At 40.1% G+C, this 21,109-nt stretch overlaps 1 protein-coding gene across 2 annotated transcripts; it reads left to right on the top strand.

Annotated features, from left to right (window-relative positions):
* Nucleotides 1-267: 267 nt before the first annotated feature.
* ammecr1 (AMMECR nuclear protein 1) lies at nucleotides 268-17,176 on the top strand. Of its 2 annotated transcripts, XM_031311108.2 has the most exons (6): nucleotides 272-1,775; nucleotides 7,601-7,711; nucleotides 9,481-9,595; nucleotides 9,914-10,004; nucleotides 10,126-10,222; nucleotides 12,183-17,176. In XM_031311108.2, exons 1-6 carry the CDS (start codon nucleotides 1,291-1,293, stop codon nucleotides 12,295-12,297), a joined length of 1,014 nt encoding a protein of 337 aa, XP_031166968.1. In that variant the 5' UTR covers nucleotides 272-1,290; the 3' UTR covers nucleotides 12,298-17,176. The 2 variants fall into 2 exon arrangements, with proteins under 2 accessions (XP_031166969.1, XP_031166968.1); XM_031311109.2 differs by lacking the exon at nucleotides 7,601-7,711 and having other exon boundaries at nucleotides 268-1,775.
* Nucleotides 17,177-21,109: the final 3,933 nt, after the last annotated feature.

Genomic DNA, 21,109 nt, shown 5'->3' on the forward strand with positions numbered 1-21,109 from the left:
ATTCTATGCACTAAAAGGGTAAAGGCTTTAGGCATCCCACACGTTATTGTAGGCCCAGTTTAATATGCAACTTAATTGTATACAATATATGTAGTAGGCTAGAGGTCCCTGCTCCGTCTCCGTTAAAAAACGTTGAAGACCCCTAGGCTACCGATAGTTTTCCATGCACGCACGCATGCATGCGTATGGACGTCGGGAGCGCGCATGCTTCCACGGCAATAGCACATTTGATACCCCGAGAAGCTACGCAGAATGTGTAGCAACTGTGCGCAACCCACATTCTGAATCCGCTTCCGACGTGCCGACGACACCGATGCTTGTGCCCACAGACTGATCAGGGCTTTTACCCGAACAGCACTGAATGGTAGCAGCTGAGAGACGGGTGCGGAGCGAGGGTTGCTAAACCCTGAGGATTTCTCACGGACTAGAATGCTCTATATGTATCCCCATAAACGGATGACAACCTCCAAACAAACCTACTGAAAACTTTCAGTTCTACGTTTGACGCGGAGCTGTTATTTAGAATTTTTCAGCCAGGTCCAAGAACAGACATCATGCAGGTGCAAACTGTGGGCTAACGTTACTGAAATGACTTGCTCGGCGTTGATGCGTTTGTATAGTGCCATGCCAAACCCGCATTGTCAGATGCCATTTTACTCTGCGTTATCCCAGTGTCTGGAATTCCAACATACTGGGCCTGTTGTGTAATTAGAAGTTCGTGAGGCAGTGGCAAACAAGCTGGTGCAATGAGAAGCTACGCTGCCCAACACATTTTGCGCAATTTGTGCTAAAGCTTATGGGTCCTGCGTACTCAAGCTCCCGGCTTCCACTTGGAGAGGTGTGCTGCTGGGCTACAGCGCACTGGCTGTCGGCTTCACATCTGGACCGCCTGGCTACTGTCATCTGCGGCCTGTTTGGACTGATCACTCCCTGAACATTTAGAGGAACTGACTGAGATCGCCTCGGATGGTTTCGTGTTAGGGAAAAGGGGTGAATATTTGGGCTGGGACTTGACGTTATCGGTGATCCATTGGAACACCGTTGTCCAAAGCTGGACTGGCTGACTACTCAAGGAAAAAACGCTTATCCAGCTATGGATTTTGCTTAGCGAAGTCACGCATTTTTAAAGGCAACGCTAGGGTGACATTGCAGTCTTCTCACATAGGTTATTCCGTCGTCCGACAAAAAAATAAAAGAGTGACAGTGGAGTATTGTCCGTCATACGTTTCAACGCAGTGGGATTTCTACGTCTGGTCGGCGTTCACCCCCTCCCTTCCCGCGGTGACGGTTATGGGTCGGAAGCGGTGTGTCGGTGCAGATTGTTCCAAGATGGCGGCCGGGTGCTGCGGGGTGAAGAAGCAGAAGCTATCGGGATCGCCCGGGTCGGGGGGTCCCGGTGGGGTGGGGATAGGAAACGGGGTGGCAGGAACCGGACATTGTGGCTCGGAGTTGGGGATTGGCTCCTCCGCGACCGTTGCAGCAGCGGCGAACGTGATCAGAGCCAACGGCCTGGGGGGACCCGGGGGTAGCGTTAGCAGCAGCAGCAGTAGTAGCAGCAGCAGCAGCGGCGGCGGCTCCAACGCTCTGTCCCCAGCCCAGGCCGGTTACACTTCATCCGGCCTCTCCCCAAATCTCAGCTCGGGACCTGGTTCGGGGGGTGGAAGCAGAAAAATGGTCGTCTCAGCGGAGATGTGCTGCTTCTGTTTTGACGTGCTTTATTGCCACCTCTACGGATACCAGCCTCCAAGAACACCCAGGTTTACAAATGATCCCTAGTGAGTATCTTTGTCTTTTGTTGTTTTGCTGCATGTCAAAGCTCATCGATGTAGTCTCTCAACTAATGTCTTTTGCGGCACACTTGGTGGGGTTGCCTCTGGATTCTGCTTCAGTGTTGAGGGCACAAACTGTCACATCGAAACAACATTTGACTTATAATGAATTTAACGTGAAAACTAGCGACCATAGCTTAATTTGGCCAAGTTGGAATTTGGGCCTTGTCGCCTTGACTGTCGGTACCATAGAAGTAGCTACAGTATGTCTATGGTCGGCACTGGCCCGCAACTCCACTAACCTAGCTAGCTAACATTAACGTTAGAATGAATGATTTGATATGATGTTATCATGCTATGTTACCTATGACTGAATGATGTACTCTGATGTATTTTTATATTTCCCGTCGCTACTCAGCGAAATGAACATTATGCAATACTGTTTGTCTAGCTAACTCAAATAACACTGGCTGACGTTGAGCCTGTTTGCTACAAGCTAATATTAGCTAGCCACTGACACTAAAGCTAAAAGGGTGGAAACGAGTAAGATAACATCGCTTATTTTGTCGGGTTAACAGTAGACGTTTTGCTAGTTACGATAGAGCTTTTAAACAGCTAAAATACTATTCAAGTCACCGTTAGTATTATAAATATTTTATGTTGCCCTCAATGAACTCTGAATTGCCACATACCAGGCTTAGCTTTGTAAGCTACATTAGCTTAGCAACGAAGCACAAATTAGCTTGTGGTAAGTAATTTAATAGTAAATGTCTTACAAATGCTCTATAGGATCACGATAAGCGGTCACATTAATGGCTCGTTTTACAGTCTGGTAGGTGTACTGTCGAATTAAGGGACACTAACGTTAACCGAGTTCAGCACCAACCAAAGACTGTAAAAAGAAGGCTCCAACCAACAAAGAAAAGGTGGTTGCTGCTAAGTCCTAAGCATTCCTTATCGCCAAATTTAACAAAAATAATGCATTGGCAATGTTAAATAAATATAAAAACAAATGCAATGTTTATTCATTTGAAGCATTCACTGAACACGACCAAATTAACCAAAAGATTAATGTAACATTATGCTTTCTGCCCGAGACCGCCCTACACTGAAACATGTTGACCCCACCTCAGATAAGTGTTGTAATGTGATGTGATATGTGACTTTGCAGGGGTTTTACTTACATTTTGAGGCTCTGAAGTTATAGTTTACAATTACAACTGGAGTTTACTATTCCGGTGTATTGACCTTTTGTATTGACCTCAAAATAGTCAAAGGAATTGCTGTATTGTGTTTCTTTCTATGGTCATAACAAATTAAAGTGTAAAATTAAAAGGTACTCTTTAACTTCACCATGCAGACACTAAAAACAGTGGTGCATATGATGGTTTGTGAATGGTGTGTGTTTAATGTAAACAGTTCCAACACTCAGGGTTTTTGCAGGTAATCATTATGGTTAGGGCTGAGTACCGAGGTCAGTACTTTTTTAGGCACCGACCGAATTGCCTCCTTAGTATCGAGTGTCAAAAAATACCTCGCCATTCAATACCAAATTTCAGTACCTAAGGAGTATATCATCAGCATCAGTGAGCCAATAAGCATGCAGTGTGTTTCTACCAAGATCTAATAATGCTGGTGATTGGTTGTCAAACATTACACGTCGAAGAGACACGCAGGAAAAATTAGATACAGGGCTCACGTCGTAGGAGCTGAAAAATAAATAAGGGATTTGTGCCGTAATGTTGTAATTTCTTTTTGTTTAAATGGATTTGATAAAATTGGTATAAAAAAAAAAAGTATCGTTCAGGAACCAGTATCGAAGTCACGGTATTGGTATCTGTACCGGTATTGAAAATGTTTGAATGATACCCAGCCCTAATTATGGTAAACAATCCCTCATAACCACTGTATATATGTTTAATAAATTCCCCATCCTTCTTACTCAGCACATTCCTATCAAAATGTTTTTTGCCTTTTATAGTTGACTGTATTGGATAATGAGTCTGTTGAAATGCTGCTTCTGGCATGTTGACCTTTGAAAGAAAATCCAACCTACTGAAGCCTTCAATTATACAAGCGTAGCCTCAAAGTATCACACTAACATCTCTATCTAGAGTCTATCTCAAAATCACCTCAGCAAAGGCTTTACACATTCAAATATGAGAACCATTTAAAATTGATAGTGGTGCGGCAAACGCTGAACAATGAATTGACATTTCCCAGACAGAGTGGAAACCCTAACCCTAACTGTACCACGTCTTTGGTCTTAGCTAGACAAACCAAATACATGAGGATAATCGAGAAATGCAGACCCAACACTTAATTTTTTTGCCATTCATTTCAGACATTCCTGTTACATACATGGCTGCCTCCATAAATTAATCCACAAGTCCAGACTCACATATGTGAGCTACCACAGAATATTTTCCCAGTCCTCTCTCTCCCACTGTTGGTGTGTTCATTTAAGAATCCCTTTCAAGACCATTACTTCAAGGCCCAGTCCAATGTCCATGCTAAGCATTAAACCTTCATAAACATTAACTGATGTCACCTGTGCAATTATTGCAAAGATTTCCTGAATATAGTTTGATGAAAAAATTAAGTGTTTGCTGCTGATTATTAGTAATGTCTTTTGATCAAAACAGTTGAAAACATCAACATAATGTGGGTCCTTTGTATGTTGAGCAGAAGTATTTGTTGCTATGTACATTTGTACATTTTTATTTGTATTTTCCGTGTCATCCCCAATTGTAAATTGTGTGTTATTTGTAGATTTTGTAGATCTGAGCATGCAATACTTAAACTTCCCAACATCCCTTAGAGAAATACATTCCATTTGAATTAAATGAATTAAGTCTCAGTGTTAAAGGGTGAACATTGGGGTTGCGCCTAACCTTCACCACATGGAACTAAGGTCTAAAGCCAAGCAGCCAATCAGACTAGGAATGTAGAAATGTGAAAACTCCAACAGGTTTGAGAAACTCTTAATTCTGGTCTGTGGTGTCCTCGACATGTCCTTCACTTGGGGGCATTGTCAGATTGAATTATTAAAATGCTCAGAAGAACTACAACATTTAAAATAGGCACAGTGCTCAGCAAAGTTAGCCAGTGAACAATTCATTGCCTCAGATTGTGAATATTTTGTCACATTTCATGACCTTTTTTAGGATAGTGGTACTAAAATTTAGAAATGGGAACCCAGGCTTCATGCAAATGGGCCCTTTATTTTAAGTCATGGTAAACCCATAAATTCATAGTGTTGAGAGTTGTTTCTGCTGTCTAGACCGACCGTCTAGCTTACAAGGCTCATCGTATACTACATGTTGTTGGTATTAGTAAAACAGCAAGACTTCTCCAAATGAAGGGTCACATGCTGCTGTTACTCAATATATGCTCAAAGGTAGCAGCTTCAAGGAACAACACAGAACACAGGATACACATTTTTTTTTTTTTTTTTTTTTTTTTTTTTTAATTGCTTCATTTTGACTGCAAGAAGACCAATGGACCACGCTAGCCAGCAAGCGCTGCTGCAGGTACGTTAGCATAACTAGTCAGCCAATTTAGCTAGCTTACTTAAGTTGACTTGAATGGTTGTACAACTTGATAAGACAACTGTAGTTATTTGTTCGGGTAGGGTTAATTGAAATCTGTGTAATGTTATGTTTGCTAACTTATAGCTATACCGTAAACTACTTTTATTTTTGTAGCTATAGTAAGCTAAACAAACAACTGACATTTAAGATTACAATTTGAAAGTAATAAGTAGCTAGCAAACATGCTGTCTTGTTAATCCATGTTATCTTATCCATTGTGCTACCAAATGGTAAACACTAGCAATCTTTTCCTTTCTACATCAACCTTTGCCCCTGTCGATCCCCCTCCTTTGAGGACAACGCCGGAGGAGCCTTTCCTCACTGGTAGACAAGGGGAAAATGTTTCAGGAAAGGTATAATGAAGCCACTGGACAGTTGCCATATAAAGGTTTCTGAGGAACTGCTGGGTGAAACTTGTAAGACATCAAATTCTACATCGGTGACCATTAGACACCACTTCATTTTTTTTGCATTAGACCATTTTGCACCTATGTGCTGTAGCTGTAATTTTTTGTTCCTTTGTAATTTACATTTTTGTTTTTAATTACTGGTACTTCATTGAATCAGAACTCGAAATTTTGGTTTTAATTTTGTAAAACGGTTGTTTCATATGTGAAGAAGCTAAAAATAAAATGTAAGATTTGTTCAAAGAGAAAGTCTCATGTATGTTTCTTTTTGTAAAATTTGAATTTTAAAGCCTTTTTTTTTTTTTTTTTTTTTTTAACAGTGTAGGAATTCTAGTTGAAACAAACAAAAAAAGACATTGTGTACGAGCCAGTGTCAAAATTGAAGTACCGGTATTTGTTCTGGTATTCACAATGTCTTTACCGGGGAAACACTCTGAGCTAATTTTTTTTCTTCCTTTTTTCTCCTTTCTCTTTACACTACTACATACACTTTAATTTTTGTTATTCGAGCAAGAGAGAAACAAAATCACCAAGTTGTATCAGTAGTGGCTCCATATTGGTCCATTTAAAATGTAGGAAAGATAAATAACAAATATCTGTGCTTTATGAGTTTCGAAGAAGACAAGAAAACACTTGTTTCCATAAAATCAGTCTGTTACCAGAGAATGAATCAGTGACACAAGTAATATTGCTCAAGTATGAAAGTGTCATGCTGAATTTTGATTTTTAATTGGTGCTCTTAAAATTGGACTGGTGCTCATATTAAGGGAAACAATAATCTGGAGTCCTGCGATATGTGACTTGTCATCTGTGAACAAGACCTTTTGATGGGCAAGTGACAATAAATTAGTGAGTCGGATTGTCTTTACACAGTGAAGATCAAAATGAGATCTGCCATGTACTGTTGAGCAACCCGGACAAAGTGTCACAGTGGATCATGAAGCATCATGACAGTGCTCACAACACAATACACAATGTAGTTTTGTGGAAGCATTAAAAAAAAAAAAAAAAAAAAACAATTTTTGGGTTGTTCTTTTTTGGTTGTTTGAAACGGGATCAGTTATGCAGCCAGTGAAGACCGCTAAAATGGTTAAAACTGACAGTGTATGTTCCATTAGACATGCATTAGACAATTGACTGGAAAGCACAAATGAAAGTTATCTGGTGTAGAAAGGGTGTCTGTCTTTATTTACATAATACTGCATGGCAGTCGTGCACTGTTATGCACAATTTTGGTTCTGGTCCACTGTGATGCCCACCAACAATGTCACAACGTTGAGTGTTCTCTGAATTGCTTAATTCAATGAACATTACTGATGCAAACCCAAATGAGATACCTTTTAAACTAAACTGAATCACTGTTGGGTCCTGTTATGCAGTATTTGTTTGGTCATTGTCATAACACATTTTGTTTGACGCAGACACGTGATACATTTTTACAAGACGTCCTTCATGTGATCAATTTCACTAGGCTAATTTACATGCTTTTTACCGGAAGCAGTTGCAACATAAAAAAGTTGGAACATCCATATAACTTCATGAAGGATAGAAATGTATTGTTTCAAAAAAGAATAGGTTATCAAGTCATGGGTGGACAGATAGACCAACGCTATGAACAAAAGCCTGCAGTCTTGGATGAAAGCTGATCCGTCATGGTGTAGAAGACACGTGTGCCAGTTTAACCTAATATGAATAACAGCTGTGGCATACACCATAAAAATTGACTGATGTGTGCTGTTAACCAACTTTTGTACTCTACAGAAATGTACATCCGATGTGCACGTTATTAAAATTAGATTCTGTTAACACGGTCCCCTTTGTTGTTTTTCAGCCCGCTGTTTGTCACATGGAAAATAGGCAGAGACAAGCGGTTGCGAGGTTGTATAGGTACATTTTCTGCCATGAATCTGCACTCAGGACTCAGGGAGTACACCCTTACCAGGTAAGCAACAATACAAAGTTATGTTTCTATGTTTCAAAGCTATAGACCAAATGCTGCGATGGAGGATGAGAAATGGTGGCGCAGTAGTAAAATAGTAAAAATTTAGAGAACAACCAACATTATTGGAATAAAGACCCCTAACATGGGCGACTTTTTCAGTAGTAATAAATTACCCCCAGAACTGATAGTTGGCCTGTGCATGAGTGCAAAAAAACAACATAATTTCTGTTTCTTATAGTATTTGCTTTTGTTCTGTTTCATTCATGTAGCTTGCAGTGAGGAGCGTGTGTCTCCTTTGATCCCAGGTCCTGGGGCTTCAAAAAATATTCAAAAAGGTTATTAATGTCCATAAGTAGGTTTTTTTTTTTTTTTTCCATGAATGTTTTCTGTTGACATTTATTTATTTAGACCAATGGGTACTGTATATGTGTGAGCATTTTTATTAACAGTCAAACTGCAGTTACACTGAGCTAGCAACACAAGTTGTTATCAACACTGGCGTTGATGTAAAAAGATGCTGAAGTCCTTTATTTAGTCCTGATGACCTGGCACTCATGAGATCAAAAGGACAGGCAGTGACACAAATGAAATGTAGTGATAACGTAACTGTAATGTATGGACTATTGTAAATGTGTTAATTCAAAAATGTAAAGTTGTGATAATAAAGAGTCCTTGTGTAGTTGTATTGGGAGTCCGGGGAACACCGTGATACAGGTTTAACCCACATTGGTGGATCATCCGTCTGGTGGGTTAAACGCTGGTTGGGCACTACTTGGCTTTGGTGGACAAGTGTTTCAGTTAGAACATCAACATTTATGTTATGAATATTTAAAGGGGAACTATGCATTTTTTTAGCTTAATTTACCTTAACTGAACAGCTTCGGAGTCATTGGAATGGTTATGACTTTTTCCGAGTTGAATGGTGGTCGTCTCGCTCCCCCTAGCGCCTGTGAGCGGAAAAACCACCCTTGCAACTTTCAGCCGGCGAGTCGCCGGCCTCAGCGTCAGGAAGTATCGCGTGATATCGGGTCTCACGATGTAACGAATTGCTTCACGGCACTACACACATACACCCATTCAGGAACCGGCTAACAAGGTAGCGATGGAGTTTTTCACACTATTGTCATGGCTGAGCCGGCAAAAAACAAGCAGAAAGCTCGGAAAGTATTGTCGGAGGAACAGAGAAAGAGGAAACGGCAGACTGACCTAGCGAGGAGTCAGACACAAGTAAACATAGGAGCTGCCAAATATCTATTCCGAAGCTGTAGGGAGCTCTATAGAGAAACCTGCGAGCAAACTGCATAGCGGCCCTTTAAATGTCATGTTAACCATTACGTGACGTATCTAACAAATGAGAGACAGCATGGGGCGTGAGAGTGAGTCTTTCAGTGTAAACAGGGCCCTCTGTAAATACCTGGTGTGGAATGTTTTTCACCAGCATTTTTGACCTGAGCACACAGCTGATGTGTCAAATATATGTAAACGGACAGCGCCTAACTGGTGCTGTGTACAGACACACACGCATTACAAACAGCATTGAGCATCAGAGTCCATGCTGCAACCACGCTGGCCTCTGTATGTCCATAGGTCATCTACATTAGAGAAAAGGCATTACTGATCCCTCAATAAAATAAAAATAAAGGTAATTGGAGTGCATCACATTTTCAAACTCTGCACACCCTAGTCAAACCTCTTCACACTTGATTATACCTCTTTTTTTCTTAATCACCTCTTGATATGGTATTTTCTTTGTGCTTATATGCGTGCAGTGCCCTTAAAGACAGCCGCTTCCCCCCTATGACAAGGGATGAGCTGCCTCGCCTCTTCTGCTCAGTGTCTCTTCTCACCAACTTTGAAGACGTCGGGGATTACCTTGACTGGGAGGTAAGAGACATGGTTTGCTAAATTTGCATTGTGAAGTGTGGTGCCTAAATGCTCACTCTTTCTGCTATTAATACACTGCAGCTTCTACACATTTTTTGAGGGGTTTAATTTTTTTCCCAAACAAGACTAAAACTAAGTCAAATGCTAAATATGCTGTAACCTTCTTGAACAAATGCAAAAACATTGTATTTGTCGCAAAATGTAACGGTTCTCCGTATTGGATTAAGGCTTGCTCTTTTGACAACTTTGATTTTGTTGGATGGAGCGATTTATATGGCATAAAAATACATTGTTTTCATGCTTGTTTTGTCATTCTAGGTGGGTGTTCACGGTATAAGGATAGAGTTTTTCAATGAAAAAGGATCAAAGCGCACCGCCACCTACCTACCAGAGGTTGCAAAGGAGCAAGGTGAGATCTATTTGTGCGCCAAACAATCCAGCCTCATCTGCTTTTTACAGAGACAATGAATGTTGCGCCAGATGTGGATTTTCAGGAATGTGTAAAGAGATTTAACTCTTATTTCATTAAGGTTGGGACCACATTCAAACCATAGATTCCTTACTACGAAAGGGAGGTTACAAAGCCCCCATCACAAATGACTTCAGGAAGACCATTAAGTTAACCAGGTAAGATTACGATTTATTGTATTGATACTCTTTGTTTGCCACATACATTCATTTAGAATTTAGAAAAAGGTTTATTGCCACAGTAAGCTACACTTACGAGAAATGTGCCTTGGTGATTAGTGCATACATAAACAAACATTAAACATTAATATGAGATTAACAATAAATACAGAAACAAGCTGTAGCTATAAAATAAGTCCTAAAATCTTATGCAAATACTGTATGCATGTATGTACAAGTTTTGCCAACCAAGCAGAATTGGTAAAACTGAACATAAAGCTAACATGAATTAAATAAAAAATTGTATGCATTATATCCTCTTCCACTCAAGTCGCTTAAAGGAGAACTCCACTGTTTTTACACATCAGAGTCTATTTACAGGTATTGGGGAGTACTACTGCATATGTGAAAAAAGCTGTATAAAGCCTTTTGCGGCTCCAGAAGAAGCCGTGTGAAATCTGAAAAAATTGCCTTAAGTGAAGTCACTTGAGTACGCATTCGTTGGGTCTGAAGACCAGTTTGAAAATGAAAATATGTGGGGGTGTAGAGTTAGAAAGAAGTGAGATTAGTAGACCGCTGTGGCCTGCTGTTCATCTCATCTCATCATTAGCCGCTACTAGAATAGCTCCTCCAAATGAACTGTCGTCGGTCGATTTGCTTTGTGGGTAATGTAGGAGCTAGATTTTGACAAGGAAGAAGAATGCATGGAATAAAAAAAAAAGTTATCTCGGTTATGATGCATCAATTTTTATACTTAAAAAAAAAAAAACCTGCCCATTGTGAGACTGACAAAAAAAAAAATGCATAGAAATATTTGTTGTCCTGTCTGAGACTTCCTAAATCCAGTATTGACTCATCTGTGTCAAACAGGGTGATCGGTGCAGACTGTGGCCGATCATAGCTTTCCTAACATGACACGTAGGTCAGCTAGGGCTGAGCGATAAATCGATTTTATCGATTAACTCGAATGTGTAGTTAACGTCGATTTGTTTAAATGAAAATCGATTTTCTCCTTAACATCCGCCGACGCTCCCCTCTGGGCTCCCATAGCTCCCAACGGGCTCAGCCCTCGCCCCGCGTGTTTGCCATAGAGATACACAAACAACATGGCAGCGACAGGGACTAACATTAATTCTTTTCTTAACTAGTAGTTTCATTACTTATCCGTAATCTCCGCCGAAATGATCGGCAGCTCGCGGTGCTCTGTCCCCGGCTGAGAGTCACCTATTCTCGGATAACTGAACCACCAGCTACCGCTGACCTGAAGGACCTCCATGCGGGGCACCAGAGGCGGTGTTGAGGAACTCTTTTGCGGCTCAACACATCTACTAAATGCCGCTGATAGGACCGAGCTGTGATGGAGGTCTGTAGCGGCTTAAACAACTAGCAGTCGCCTCTCTGTAGCACGGAGCTCCTCTTCGACGTTTGTTTCTACCGCTAATTACTACGCAGGACAGGAGCTTGCTACAGGTATGCTACATTCAAGAGACCATGGGATGTTAATGTACGTTACTCAGCAACAGGTGAAAATAGGGGCAAGGTTGCGCAATAACGTTAAAATGATGTGAACTTTTAGCGAGGAACGAGAAGTGAATTACCTGTATGTGTGAAAACAGCTTTATCTCACGCATCAGTTTGTTTGTTGTTGAATATATAGCACCCCCCATCCAAAAAAAAGGGAAAACACTCAAACCAATTTATATTTCCACAAAATTGGCATGAATAATCATAATGGTATACATGCCCCATGTGTGTGCGTGTGTGTGAGTCAAAACAAAATAAAGTTAAAACTTGTTTTGAACAATTTCTTTGTCATCTGCAGATTGATTTTAAGTAGGGGGAGAAAAAATCGATTTAAATCTGATTTTTCTGGAAAAAAATCGGGGATTTTATTTTTAGGTCATTTCGCCCAGCCCTAAGGTCAGCCAGCCTTTACAAACACATCTTGTCTCATCCCTAGGTACCGTAGCGAGAAGTTGACAATGGGTTATGCAGAGTACATCGCCCACCGCCAGCACCATCACTACCAGAATGGCATTGGGCACCCTCTACCACCCTACAACCATTATTCCTGACAGCGAGCCGCATGACCAATCATTGGACCTCTCCGCGGACCTTTTCCCAGGAGAGCCTGCCCCCTCTTGGTCTAGCTATTTCTACTACTGTACCATTTTATGATGATAGTTTCCGTTGCCATGCCGGCCGTCTCCCAGACGTTGACGTGGCAACGGGTGGCAACGAAGCATCATTTGGCAAGAAATCCACATTTATTTTTCTTTGCCTGAGTTTTTGCAGCATATGTACACGTGTATCTATAGCCCCCCTATCCCCCCCATCCCCCTAATATTTTTTAAAATTAAACAAATATTAGATTTTATCAAAATTTTGTCTTTTCAGCAAACCTAATCAGGATTTTGATTCTGTGGATGGAAGGAAGTCTCTTTACGGTGGATTTGTCTTGCGCTTATATTGTTTAGGCTTTGCTTCAGTTTAAATTCTCGAAAAAAATTCTTTAATTTTTTACATCTTTATTTTATCTTAATATCCAGACATGTATACCATGTAGCAACGCAACTGCAGTTCTCAAAGGCAGTGTCATCTCTGTTCTGATTCCTCTCAAAAAAGAAAACAGATTGACTGTTGAGCCTTGTAAACTCGTGTAGTGTTGTAGTTGGAACTATATATTGGGATCTGTATACTCCAAAGTATAGATAGTAGGATTGTGATGCCCTTTGCGGGTATTGTTTATTGTTTGAGCTCACAATTGTGTGTGTATTTCTGTGTGTGGATATAGATGTTGGTCTGCCGCAAGATGAAAACCAGTAGAGTAAATTTAGAAATGACCTAAAGATTCCCGTTTTGGAAATATTCGTAGTGTTTTGTGGTGGAACCTGTACACATTGAATTGAGTTTGTTTGCCTAGAGCTTTCAGCAAGGTTCCCTCTTTTGTGTAACTTTTTTTTTTTTTTTTTAATTCAAGGTAATTGTGGAGGAAGCCATTTTGTCTGAGGATAATCACGTCTGCGCAGGTGATTTGCTAATTATCCACGTAAAATTGTCTATAAGTGGGTCTGATTTGCCTGCATTGGAGATGGGGAGCAGGTGTAACTACAGGTCCCTGGGGGGAAAATATGTGCATGGACAATGCTTTCATTTAAATGTACTGGGTCTGTTGCTGTCTGAGTTTACTGGCAGGGAGTCACTAGAGTGGGACATGCTATAACTACTTAAAGCCATATTCTCTTTTTATTCCACACTTTGTAAGGGTAGTCTGTTGTTTGGCTTGAATTGCCAGAAGTGCATTCGGTACCACTTGGCTGGTAACCTCTAATATATTAGATCTTCAACCTCCTGAATGCAATCGTACACCAGCCAGCCTCAGGCAAGGCTGCATCACGAAATACTAGTCAAAGGCGGCAGTTTCAGCCATTTGTCTGATGTCTTGTATATTGCCCGTGTCGTCGTGTAAACATTGTCTTGCCTCTTCCGATTATAGCTAACCATTTTGTCACTCGTTCACAAAGTATGATGTGTTTTAAAATTGTCATTTTGAAAGAAGACTCACCACGTGACGCACAAAGGAAGTGATCTAATGAACACGTTGGTGTCATGTAGAAGTGCATGTCATTGTGCTTTTTAGATTCTGAAGCAGTTGCAGTAACGCAGCAAGTTTATTTAGTTGTTGAAACCGCACTACCACCGTTCTCCTCTTTAACACTCTGCTGTTCAGTGAGATCCCGTTGATCTGTTTGTGTCCACAGCACAGATTCGCGGCCTGTTTTGTCAGCTGTAGGTTTGAGCGAACACAGTTGAATTAGTTGGGGCAGAATCTCTGCATGGGGCCCGGCGGCTTGCAGTTAAGGTCTACAAATAAAAAGCCAGGGCTTTGTAAGGACTTAAGAAGCCATTTCCCATCCAGATATTACTTGTTAGGAGTCATCCACACACGCTAGGCTAGTGAGAATGTTTGAACTGTTGTTTTGCTTTGGGTTCAGCTTTAGTTTTGCCAACTGGAATTTTTGAGAGGGTCTTGTTACTTGACATACTTGACATACTCGTAACAGCCTTTACTAACTGACAGGTTATTTTTCTTTATGCAAAAATGTCAAGGGCTTTTGGCACTCCATCCACAGTAACCCGAAATGACCCATATTTAAGTTGTGTTGCCTTAAATGAATGATTAAATGATGGGCCGATAGATGATGCGCTGACTGTTTCTCTGTCCCGTGGTTTGCTTTTTCCCAGCTCCATCGTCACACCACAGTGTAGGAAAGGGCCTCAGATGTTTTGTTTTCCTCACTTGAATGCTAATACTTTGTTAGACTTATGGGGGCTCCTGTATGCCTGCAGTCTCCCGTTTGCTCACGTCTTAACCCAGCTGCTGGTCCTCGATTCTTTCGGGGTTTTTTTTTGAAAGCCCCACATAAACACATTCTCTTAAAATAATGTCGGGCACTGTGGTGTTGTTCCCCCTAAATGCTTAAACCACGGGAAGACCGTTTCATGCCTCGTAAAATGTATGCTTTCCATGATGGACACACTACACACTACATCAGAAGTTTGAAAGAGGAACAGTCAGGCTTTCATTTCCTGGTCCATTTAATACAGCACAACCTGAATTCTTCTGCTGCAAAACCAAATTGACCATGCTCTTTTACATATATGTCTTTGTATACACATGCAATGTATTTTGTTGCATGTATGAGTATGAGACCTATGGTTTTATCCATGATATGCTTGATCTATGGCTTAGACACTCTTATTAACCATTAAGAGATTTAAAAGACAAATATGGTGCTATCGGACCTCATATTGGGGTGGTCACAGCTCGTGACTGGTCATGCGGACTCATTGATCATATCATACTTAAAGATGCTACGTGTAAGATTTTCTCTTCAGTGTGTTGCTGTGAAATGAGTGATGACGGCACATTTTAATAACTGAAGGATGTGACTGTCACCGAAAACAAACGGTAGCCCCCAAGCAATCTGTGCTCTCATGAACCGTTGTGGGTGACTTTGGGATCAATTCCCTATGGGAATAAAACAGACTGACATTCTTAAACACATATAACAAAGAAGGAAAAGTCCCCGCAGCAAACGCGTCATAGGGGCTATGGAATGTACAGTTAATGGTCGTTATTACAATTTAACAGTAATATATATTAAAAGAGAGAATCCTACATGTGTTACCTTTACTATCCTTGATATATGCAGATCTGTTCAACAGGTGTTTTTGTTTTTTTTTCCTACCAGTGCAAGTCAACACCCATGCAGGTTTTGAAAGGACAAGAAGCCACACGTAGCCTCCCCCCCCCTCTCCCCCTCGATTACTCGCTACACTGGCCCAACCTCATGGCCTAGTTTGTCAAGGTGTGTCGTTCGGTAGATAGTGGCAGTAGTAGTGACCGTTGCCTCTCCCGGAAGATTGGATGCTGCTTTTTCGGAGCACATCCTCCGTTTTTTCCCCCCCTCCCCTTAGCTGCTGAATCGTTTGATCTCTGGAAAGGCAAGGTTTGATTTGTTGACTAATGGAAAAAGGTCCTGTTGCTGAGGCTTTCGCAGCCTCTCAAACTACGTTGAAGGTATGCGTCTCCTATGTAACGGGATGCAGAGCTAATGTTTTACATAGAACACGCAGGAAATAGTCCCGCTTCTGTACTGATTAACTGTTTAAAGCATCGATACCTCATGGGATATTACGGAACGACGTTTGTAGTTTGTTGTAGCAGATTGTGTTTTGGTTTCCATACCAGGGTTAAGAGTTCAGCCTCAGCATTCCTCGTGTGGTCACTCATGTTTCGTGGGGAATGCTCAAGCTCATTTTACCTTCGTATGTTTGACGGAACCAAAGATGCCAGCGGCCATGCTCAAATGCTGCTCTTCAGGCCTGGCTTCCTGTCCTTCCAAAAGACACCCCTGCATTTGACAAAATGTTCTTTTTTTTTTTTGTGTGTGTGTGCGATTTCTCAACTGTCTAGATTTATTAAGCAACCGAATCTTTCGATGATTTTTCATTGAATCTATCTCTGAAGCCGTACGTGGCATCAAGGATGGTTAAAAACGGTTGCAAATTGTTACTTGTTTTGTTTGTTGTTATTATTATTATTATTATTATTATTATTGTTGTTAGTAGTAGTATTAGTGTTATTATTGCTATAATTTACAAAAATGAAAATCCCATGATGTGCCTCCTAGCTTTATGGGTTTATAAATGTTTTTTTCCCTAAAGACCAGCAGTTATACTTTGTATAAAAGATGGATTTTACCTTATTTTTTATGCCATTAAAGATGAAAAAGCCTGTTTTCGTTACTCTGGACCCAGTAGCTGCACTGGTATACAATCGCACTGATAGATGAATAATAATAATAAAAAAAAAAAAAAAAGAATAAATGAATCAATAATAATAATGATAATGACAAATGAAATAAGAACTACAATAAACTTGTGTTTGAAGCTTTTATTAAAAAAAGTTAAAAAGCAAATAAAAAAAGAAAATGACTGTTTTTGTACATCAAAATAAATTCTTTTCAAAAGAATATTTTGGATCTAGTTTCAAAATTATTTTAGTGGTTTTCTATGTTCTGAATTTTTGAGACACTGACTTCGAAGACGTGTCACTGTACAAAATGACTTTTCTGTTGCAGTGGCCTGATGGGCTGGGAGGGTTGCCTGGTGTAACTCCTCATACCAATTTTTCTTTCTTTTTCTTTCAATTTTTGGATCTTTTTATTTTTTATTTAGTAACTTGAAAAAATGTTTATGGAATAATATGAACTGGGAACTTCATCCATCCCCTGTAGAGCTAGACCCTTCCTCATTTCCATATTGAATTGCTGTTAGTGTGACAAGACTTGAAATGGGCATTTATTATGGTAGTATGACTCCAAAAGAAAAAAAACCCACAAAAACAAACACACAAAAAAACAAACAAAAGAAAAAGAAATGAGTTTAAAAAAAAAGAAAAGTGTGGGGAGGGTTGAAAGAATCTATATAGATGGGTTGTCTGAGTATGTAAGCAATGGATGTGAAGATGTAGTTTTAAACATTGTTATTACCTTTTAAAATCATTTATTCAATAAAAAATAAATAAAATCTACTGAAAAGAGAACGTGTGTCATTCTATTTTCTTTCAGCACACACATCCACAGAAGCAGTATTTCATTTCTGTGTTTCAACATTTGACTACTGATGGGCTATGGCAGGGATCTTCAGCAGGGGGTCCGGGACCCCTATGGTGTCCTCCGAGTCAATGCAGGGGCAGCCTCCAAGTTATTGTTAATTTTTGAAAGTTTTTTTCAAAAATTTAAAAAGTCTTAACATGAATCACACATATTAGCAAATATGAATCCCCACTGCTTACTGGCCTATAGTCAAGGTAGTCACTAAGGCCATTCACAGATGTTTGCCACATGTATGTTTAACATTAAAACATGAGTTATAAAATCATGCCAGCAATTGTTAGGCCATTTGAATAGCTTAGTATTCTATGCACAAAAGGTATGTATAAAGGCTTTAGGCTGCCCTAAAAATTATTGTAGGCCCAGTTTAATATGCATCTTCATTTTAAACAACATTTGCAGTAGGGGGTCCCTGCTACATGTGTCTTTCAGTTAAGGGGTCCTTGGCTTGAAGACCCCTGGTCTATGGATTATGTAATTTGGTCCGTTACAGTTCACACTTGCTTTATTAATGCTCATATTCTTTGTCAACATTTTGTATCCTTGTTCAGCTTGATCCATGCTGAGAAGTTTGCCATAAGTGATCTTGGGTAAAATTTAATGCTGGATGGCCTCAAATGAAATAACATGATAAGGCCGGACCCCGGCAAGTGGTCTCTCTTTTTTTTGAATGCCAAACTTGCTTTCAGTAGTTTTCATTGGAACTATTTTCTATTAAAGAAACTGTCCCCATGAAAACACTCTGCAGTGAAGTCTGTGGATTTTGCTTTCTGTACCTTTCATTTACACCTACGGTATTGGGTTGGAAGTATATCTTTTAGAGAGAAAATGTGTCAAAACCTGGGCAAATAGACAACAAACCATCTGCATGGCTAGATGCCAATAGGGATAATTGAGAACATTAGTGAACTGACCCTACAGACTGAATGAGGTTGTCATCTTGCGACACCTCAGAATTAGCTCTGAGGTGGCCTCTTCAACCAAACAGTGATTTTTCCTTCTCAGATTATTTCATTTTATAAAATTACCCTGTAGCTTGTGAGTGAAATCATTGATTATAAAAACACCTGAAAAATAATTCTGTGCAGCAGCAACTATTATCTCTTCTGCTTCCCAAACCTGTTAGTCATGACCCCTCACACTTATCTTGTGACCCCATGGGGGGGCTGCCCCCGTGTTAGGAACCCCTGTTCTAGGTATTGGCCGGGTCAGCCAAACTGTCTTCCAGTTTTATTTTAATAAGTTGTTAAAATTTTACAAGGTACAGTTTTCTAATAATTTTCATGAAAAAAGCAAAGATTAGGGAAACATCAAAACAATTGACCTGTTTGGCGACCCCTCAGATTTATCTTGTGACCCCTCGGGGGGTCCCAACCCCCAGGTTGGTAACACTGGCAGTAGAGCATGCAGGCCACATGCTGTGGCTGTGGGCTAAATGAGGATTTTCTGGCTCCAGTAAGTGATAAAAATGCCATGGAGTGGCCAACAACAAGCTATACAAAATATTTTTCACAAATCTATGGCATAAACTCAACAAGGGAGCTGTTAGTTACTGAAAAAAAATATGAGATCTTCATGTGACAGCAGCAATAGAATATTATCTTGCCATCTGCTGATGAAGATCGTGTGATATGATTAAAAGCTCTAAGGAGAGAGAATGGATTTTTGTGTCTAATATGAAAATTATATTGGTGACTTTGACCTGTGTGGTTTAGTGGAAATGCTCTGTAAAAGTGATGTCACACTGGACCGTAGTATAATGCCACATCTAGGGCTGAGAACTAATGTCAATACTTTTTAGGCACCGACTGATTTGCCTCTTAAGTATCGAGCATTGAAAAATGCCTCCTCTTTCTATACCCAATTTTTAATACCTATTGAGTATAATCTCATCAGCACCAGTGAGCCAATAAGCATGCACCATTCTCTAATAATGTTTGTGATTGGCTGTTTAGCATTACATGTCATAGAGCCACGCAGTAAGAGCTGAAAAATAAATAAAACGATTTGTGCCGTAATGTTGTAATTTCTTTTTGTTTTATAAAATTGGAATCGAAAAAAAGGTATTGGAAATGGAAATTTTTAAATGATACCCAGCTTCATCATATCTAGGGGTCACAGGTCCAACAGATCACACTTCTGCCACCCATCCAGGAATGATATAAAACACAGTGTGAAATTACAGTTGTTCATTATTATGTTGATAATATTTTTAGTGTATACCTCATATAAAGCCTTCCAATCCTAAACACCATACTAGTGTGTGATGCCGGAAGTCAATTCACATAATTGTAGAAAAAGCACTGATACATTACATCAATACACAGTACTCAATACAGTGTAGTTTTGTGCTGCTCAAAGCATTGAAAACTCACACAGTGATGGATCTCATGTATTCTATTACAATATAGCCTTGCAACAAATTTGTAAAATACTCAACAGCTATTGGAAGGAAATTTGGTACACACATTCATGCCCCTCTCAGGATTATTTGTAATAACTTTGATGTTCCCGAGTTTTCATCTAGCTCCATCATCGAGTCCAATTTAAAATGTGTCCAGTACTTTCGGTTCATGATCAAACACTAATGCAAAACTAATGACATTCCCATCAGCCTCAGCTGCGCTTTGTGTTCAGTTCTAATTAGCAAATTGCTAAAGTAAGCATAAGCATGTTAGCATGGTCATTGTGAGCATGTTAGCATGCTGACATTAGCATTTAGCTCAAAGCACAGCTCTGTCTAAATGGCTGTAGATGATTGTTTTTTAATGCTATGTTGTTTTAAAATGTATGTAGAAATCACACTCATAACAAATGTTAATGTTGAATATACTACTTTTGTAAATGTATAGTAATTGTTTGGATAGGCAGCAGTTTGCGAAGTTGGGTGAATCCTTGTCATCTTGTTTGGACATTACTTGTGGTGTCCCCCAGGGGTCAGTGTTAGAACCAATTCTTTTCTTTTCTTTCTTTTCATCTTTTCACTTTAAGTAACATTTTAAATGCAGGACTTTTACTTGTAACAGAGTATTTTTACACTGTAGTATTAGTACTTTTACTGAAGTAAAGGATCTGAATAATTCTTCCACCACTGCATTAAAGGTGCTGTAGGTAGGATTGTGAAGATCCAGGCTTTAGCCAAAGAATTTGAACATCAACAACTTCTCAGTCCCTCCCCCCTTTCTGCTAAAGCCCAAACGGTCTCCTAAGCCCCTCCTCCCACAAGGGAGAATGAATGCGTGTGCATGAGCAGTGATTGACATGCTGTTAGACCCCCCCCACCCCCCACCCTTGGCCCTGATTGGTGCATCTGAACAGGGAGCGGTGGATTTTTACAAAACGCACTACAGGCTGTAGGTGGTGCCAGAGGAGCCGGATTATTTTTTTAAATTACCTGCTTCATGTAGTTCTACTGGAACATAGGGTCAGTTTCAGCAAATATGACAGAACGTTAGTTTTATAAGTCTTACCTACTGCACCTTTAATCTAACATTTTAGAATTTATTAAAACAAAATTTGCTTTTAGATTTTTAATAGTGCTTTTTGGACCATTCCCGTTTTTTACTTTCTGTATATTTGTACTGGTAACAAACCCAGCACCTATGTCCACGTTGAGCTGCACACATACTGTAGCTTGTGTGGAGCTGTGACTGTAATAAGGAGAAGGATCCCAGAGACATGCTTGGCCCGCCTCTGCCAGTTCCTC

This window comes from Sander lucioperca, chromosome 13 (genome assembly GCF_008315115.2).
Source record: "Sander lucioperca isolate FBNREF2018 chromosome 13, SLUC_FBN_1.2, whole genome shotgun sequence".
Taxonomy (NCBI): Eukaryota; Metazoa; Chordata; class Actinopteri; order Perciformes; family Percidae; genus Sander; species Sander lucioperca.